Source organism: Centruroides sculpturatus, unplaced genomic scaffold (genome assembly GCF_000671375.1).
Source record: "Centruroides sculpturatus isolate CEXI.00-Female unplaced genomic scaffold, Cexi_2.0 scaffold1326, whole genome shotgun sequence".
NCBI classification, from domain to species: domain Eukaryota; kingdom Metazoa; phylum Arthropoda; class Arachnida; order Scorpiones; family Buthidae; genus Centruroides; species Centruroides sculpturatus.
Genome location: NW_019385907.1, coordinates 188,626 through 195,449, shown reverse-complemented (window position 1 = coordinate 195,449; position 6,824 = coordinate 188,626). Strand labels below are relative to the sequence as shown.

The following is a 6,824-nucleotide window of genomic DNA, read 5'->3' as shown; positions in this document are numbered from 1 at the left end:
CTCAAAGTGCACCATAGGCGGAAACTTCTCTCTGCCCAAAGGGCTGCCCTGATTGCTATTACAAAGGCGTATCGGACCACCTCCACCGATGCCTTACTGGCCATTGCAGGGCTCCTGCCGGTCCACCTTGTGGCCCTAGGAAAGTTTATCAAGAAGTCTCTCCTGCTACTGGAAAGGGGCGGGACCATGCCCACCCAGGTGCAGAACATCTTCACAAAATTGAAGTTACCTGATTCTATCGAACACATCATGGAGGAGATTATCACGAACGGGATTGACCGGAACAATAGTCCTAAGGACCCCCACCCTGCCTGCTCCATTAAGAGCAACTTTTATATCGAACCCGTCACCCCGAAACACGGGATTAACTTTTATACCGACGGCTCAAAGACCAACACTGAAGTGGGGGCTTCGGTGGTCCTGGCGGACCCCCAAAGGGTGCTGCACTGGCAGGCAGCTTATAGCTTAAAGCCTCATTGCTCCATTGCGCAGGCGGAGTCATATGCGATCCTCCGCGCCCTTCGGTTTATCAAGGATAATACGGACAAGTTCAAGAAGGTGGCCATCAACATTATTAGTGACAGTCGGACTGCCCTACATCAACTTAGGAAAGAAAACAGAAAATTGCCCATCGTGGAAGAAAGCCTGCAACTAATCAGTGACATTAACAGGTGCTCGGCCCTGAATTTCTTCTGGGTACGGGGGCACTCAGGGGTGCCGGGGAATGACCGAGCAGACCTGGTTGCCAGGAAGGCTAACCAGATTGCCAGCAGCCACAGTTATGCGGCAATTTCCGTCTCTTACGTCTGGTCAGCCATCCACAAGGCCCTGATCAGACTACGGCAGAAGGAATGGGACACCAGCAAAACTGGGAGGGTGACCCATAACTTCATTCCCATCATCGAGAACAGGATAAAGAACCGGCATTTTTCCACGGATCACTCCCTCACCCAGCTGCTGTCGGCCCACGGGAACTTTGGCTCTTACCTGCGGAGGTTCCTGGGTAAGGGCATCAGGCTCTGTGGCTGTGGGATGGGGGAGGATGATGACCCCTTCCATCTTATCTTCGTATGCGGATAAGATGGAAGGGATAACCTCTCAGGGACACGGCCCTCACCGAGGGTCTCAACTGGCCCTGCCATCTTCAGGACTTTATCGAGAATAAAAGGCTCTTTGCAGACTTTAAGAACTTTGCAGGGAGCATCCCCCAGCTGCAAGGGTTGTGGACAACCCGCCAATTTTCCAGCGGGCAAACATCTTCAACAGTAACCGACTCTCGGCACTAGGCTCGTTCTCTACCACGCCAGTAGCCTGTTCGGCATATTTATCAACTATGTACGCTCTGTAATCTTATGTGTTTACTAGTGTTGTAACGAATAGTATATTCGGCCTCAGGCCGAATACCGAATATTCGGCCAGGAGCGTGGCCGAATAGCCGAATATTCGGCCAAACTATTAGGCTCAATAGAATTATATAAGTAATAGTATTTTTTTTTATTTCACTTTGTTTTAATAAGTGATAGAATGGTGTACCATTGTAATGTCAAAGATGTCTTAANTAGTGTTGTAACGAATAGTATATTCGGCCTCAGGCCGAATACCGAATATTCGGCCAGGAGCGTGGCCGAATAGCCGAATATTCGGCCAAACTATTCGGCTCGATTAACGCACGTACGAAAATTGGCGCGCAAACCGCATTATGGCAAGGATCGCGCTCTCTATTGGCCCACTGTCACTACGCTTCACCAATCGCGTTAGTTCTTGACAGTTGTAGCGGACAGGCGAGAGTGTCATGTAAGTATGTGATAAATGATTATATCAAATGTGGATATCAATGAAATGACCTACACGTGTAAATAACGGAAGAAGAACAGAGAATGACCGCGAAGTAAAAATGTGAAAATAAATATGAAATTGAGTTGATAACGTAATCGAACAAATCGAGGCAGCTTATTGGCACGAAATTCGCGGCCCTCAATGCCAAACAATTGTTGTCATAGACTTCGGAAAGCTAAATGCTTGTAATGAAAGTCACTTAGCGTGCATGGGCGAAACCCTGGGGCCGTTCGGGCTATCAAGCTGTCTCGAATCTGTGAAATCATAACTGTGACTTATATCGACGTCCTATCTGTCTCTTTTCTCCGTTATCACCAGGCTGAGTCACGTAATTGTAAAATGGGAACTCTACGACGGAAAAGTGACGAATCGAAAGTATCGTGAGCGCGTATTATGATGTATGCACAGGCATACATGGATTAGAGCGATAGAGGAAAGAGAAAGGGAAGAGCAAAGACGAGCGCTTAAAAAGAAGGATAGGCAGGGTCAGACCCTCAGATGTGCGAGGATTCTCCAACGATAGACGTGTACGTGTGCTGATCTTTGTAATTATAAATTGTGAATACATGTGACTAATATTATTTTCTTTTTTATTTTGTGCATGTTACAAGTTATAAATAAATATAAACAAACAACACTAACTCGATAACATTAAATCTAAATACCAAAATGATTAATTTACTGTGTTTTTGTTATTTATTACTCCTGTTTTTAGGTATTCGGTATTCGGCCGAATAGTGATTAAATATTCGGTATTCGGCCGAATAGTGAAAAATAGGCTGAATAGGCCGAATACCGAATAGTAACCGAATATTCGTTACATCACTAGTATTTACGTCTTTTGTATTTCTGTTTTATTTTAAATAATTGCGGCGCCAGGCGCTCATGACTCCCTTCACCAACTTTCCTATTTACTTTACACTTCCCCTTACCTCCTACTCTCTCCTCACCCTTTCCCTTTGTCCTTCCTCCGGTGCAATACCGCCGAGTAGCACGGGCTTCACCCCCTTTCACTAACGATGTAACGATGTCCTTTATATATAAGAAAGAATCGTTTTTAATATTTCCTGTCTTAACTGCAATATTAAAGTTTTAAAACCAGTGAAATTACGTAATATTTCAAATATTATTGTAATTAATTAAAATTTAAAAAAATAAAATAAAATTTGTGATTTCTATGATAAAGTATTATTATTTGTTTATATAGAAATATAGCTTTTATCTTTAATTAATAAATGAATTTTTAAGTAAGTGTCTCTACTTCGAATAGTGAGACTAGGGATCTTTATTACGTCTTTCTTAATTATCCGCATTAAACAAAGTACAAGATTAAAGCAGTTCACATTATTTGCCTATTTAAAAATGCCTTAATTGCGGAGGTATTAAGAAAGACGTGATGAAGATCGCCAGTCTCACTATTGGAAAAAGAAACCTTTACTCTTACTTGTTAGTTATATCTGTTCCATTTTAATAATTTTATTAAACAGTTTACAAACGAATTTTTATTTATTTGATTTTTTATCGTAACATATTACGTATAAATCACGAAATCGATTTCAGAAATAAAATAAAGTTCGTATTCAAATCGAGATTTTTTATATACAGTTGTCCCCTATAGTCCGACGTTTTTTAATCCGACATGCTCAGTAGTCCGACGCACCTCCCGTCAAGGTACCCATCCCCGTTACGTGTCTGCTTGCACAGAAGCATGTCGCGATGTGATTTCCCCATCCAATTTTTACACGATGACACACATTTCGTGTGTTTTATGTGAGCAGTTCAGTTCGAACATTCGGAGTAGAGAATATTGTAAGTTACTGCTAGCAAAACAATGCGAAATATGTAATTATTTTCGGTAATCAGGACACTTTTAGTAATCTGACACACCTTTGGTCCCCTACCTGTCGGATTGTCAAGCGACAACTGTATTTCTATCCCAAGTATCAAAATCAGAATCAGAATCACTTTATTAACATAATAGGCAATTGCCTGTTACAATTATCCCAAGTAATAATTTTGTGTTACTTTCTATCGAATCGATAAATCTATAGAAAAGACAAATGAAAATTTATTTTTCAGATCGGAGTCGTATTTTCCACTGAAAATAATAATATCTGAATCGATAAAGAAATTTATTATGCTTAAAAGTAGTTTATTGCACGAGAAATACCTCAATTACTGTCTTAATAACAACGCCATACACAAATAAACAAAAATAATTAAATGTCAAAAAATTCATTAATTTCAGACTTTATAAAATTATTTCCATAATTTATTAATAATAAACATTTTTAATGTGATGTTTCAATAAATATATTAAGTTGTAACGAGAAAAAATGATTTGATGATGCCGGGCTGTAATTTATAATTTATATAATTTAAAATATTTGCTCTCGATCTGGAACTAGTAGTGTCTTTCCCTGTACATCATACTTTTCTCGATAATAATAATATAGTAATGCCTGTCGTCTATATAACTCCGTTATGGGTGGGAAAAATGTTTGAGTTCAACTCACGTGACTTCCCGTCTGCACCAGAAGTTCATGTACAGTAAATCGGGGTCTGCCGTCCCTAAGTTTTCCAGATGTAGTCTCTACTATCGTCTATCTGACAGACAGACAGACAGACAGACAACAGTGGGAATTTACACAGTAAATATTTCAACTTGCAGCCCAATAATTGAAGTGTTGCTTCCTAAAACTTCTTCGGTCCTACTCCGACTATTACCGAAATAATTCTGTATTTTCCTTCTCAAATGGACCCTTTGATGGCCATCTAGATACCTACAGGGCCAAAACCTCACTTATCGTAATGTCACAGAAGAAGTGAATATTGTAAATACCAATTCGATCTAAAGGTCTCTATATTGATAATAAAAGTTCATATTATTTGTAGCCTATATATAAAAGTAATTAATATACAAATTATAAAATTGTATATTGCAATAAGAATCAGGAAAATTATAAAGTTAAATAGTTAATTTATAAAAAAAAATATATATTAGTATAAGTGTTGAATGAAGTGTTGCAATAATGCGAAAGTCTGTCTGTCTACTAGTATTCTGCATTTTTAAACATCCTCTTAAAATCATTGTGTTCATAAAATAAAAATTTACATTTTTGTTTTAAATTGTTTTATGAAATATATACTTATTCATATTCTTATATTTAACATTTTCATATAATATCATATACGTCTGCGTATATTTAGTATGCAAGTATGTTAATTATAGTGTGCGTAATTTTGTTTTAACGTTAATTTGGTGATAAACGTTATAATCTAACGTTTATTATCAAATATAATAAGCACACTTCTATTGTATTAATCAAAAACTTAAAATTCTTTTACAATTTAGCCTATTTCTTCTCTATTGGGCAATACTTGGGCAATAATATGAATTGAAAGTAAGTATTTTCTTTAATTGAACGATTATATATAATAATCATTTCTAACCCAGCTCCTATTTTAACTAAATATAAAAACACCTGATCACTGGGGTATTTACATTTTCTTTATATACAATAAAAACTCTTTATGAAGAACGCTACCACCCTTATATATTCACTTTATTAATTTTCACGGAGAGAAATACTTTAATTCTCTCTCTTTTGGAAAGTGCTAAAAATGGAACACTGGTTCTTTAAAACTTACCCCGCTACGAACGTAATATTACGTTTCCTGAAGACTTTGGTAAATGCGGAAAATGTAATACTACGTTTTTCTAGCTTTACCAAAGTTATTTGTAGCTTTAAAACGTAACGTTATGTTTTCAGCAATGAAAATACGATTTCTTTGTATATTTTTGTGTCTGTTAATGAATAGTGGGCACTATTTATTCAGAAATTTGAAATATAAGCGATTTTGTGCAACCACGATTCGAAGTTTCGTCGCCATAATTTCCAAGCGAATATTGAGTCGTTTTATTTATTATATATGAGCTAGTTTAGTTATATATAAGTTTAGATATAGCGCATTAACGTACTAACTAATAATTGTTTGAATTCATTAATAAAAGAATCAACAAATATACTGCCGATTATATTGATTTATCCTATGGAATTGTCGCGACTATGATTTAGGCCTAAGTGAGATCGAAGAAATAGAAATAAGCCATGTAATTTCGTTACTGTATTTTAAACCTTTATAGTTTATATGATGTTACATAATTTATATACTTTTTAGATATTATGAATACAGAAGTCGAATTACAAAGTTTCTGATAGTGCTAATGCCATCTTATGTTCTGTACGAGTTAGGAGAAACTCGACTGGACAAGTGATGTTTGTCACTTATGGAGTAGGACTCTTTCAAACTCTTAATGGAACTCTGAAGCAGCCACTTCTACGTGGTTAGTTCTGCGTTGTCGTTTGTCTGGAAATAACGAACGGCAGGCATAAAGCTCCCTGATCCATTTAATTTATTCGGCCGCTGCTGCGCAGCTTTCTTATGCCGTTTGATGTTGAAAGCCCGAAGTGTTTTTGTGTTTCGTTGAAAAATTAAAGTACAAAATCAAATTTAAATTTATTATAAACTGCTGATGAGTAATTTACAATTGTCCCTCCTGTGATTTATTAATTCTGAAATTGAAATATTTTGTTAAATACAGTAGAGCATCGATTATCCGACTCAATTGGGGACTGGGGTTGGTCGGATAATTGAAAAGTCGGATAACCGAAAAGTATGAAAAAATCCATTATTAGTGTAGTATATTATTATATCCCTTTGTAATTAGTATATTAGTATATCGCTATTAACCTACTTCGCGTTTAATTTTCATCGATGTTAAGCTTAAAAATAATTTTTTTAAATAATCGTCGCTATTATATCGATAAAAATTAGAAAATTAAACCTCGTTTAAATACTGGCTCCCTTTCATGGTCGAATGAGTGTTGCCAGCTAAAACACGTAAAAATAATATTAAAGTATCCAAGACATAGCCAAATATTGTAGCGCTACATCACTAGCGGACATTTGAAATTTGCCAACTA

At 36.7% G+C, this 6,824-nt stretch overlaps 1 protein-coding gene across 1 annotated transcript; it reads left to right on the top strand.

Moving 5' to 3' along the window:
• The first annotated feature begins 186 nt into the window (after positions 1 to 186).
• On the top strand, positions 187 to 1,080 carry LOC111612514. The gene has a single exon (XM_023353746.1). It carries the CDS (start codon positions 187 to 189, stop codon positions 1,078 to 1,080), a length of 894 nt encoding a protein of 297 aa, XP_023209514.1.
• The last annotated feature ends 5,744 nt before the right edge of the window (positions 1,081 to 6,824 follow it).

Bases quoted from the DNA above. Each gene is read 5' to 3' on its own strand.
- LOC111612514 (XM_023353746.1), top strand. From the start codon at position 187: ATGCCCACCCAGGTGCAGAACATCTTCACAAAATTGAAGTTACCTGAT.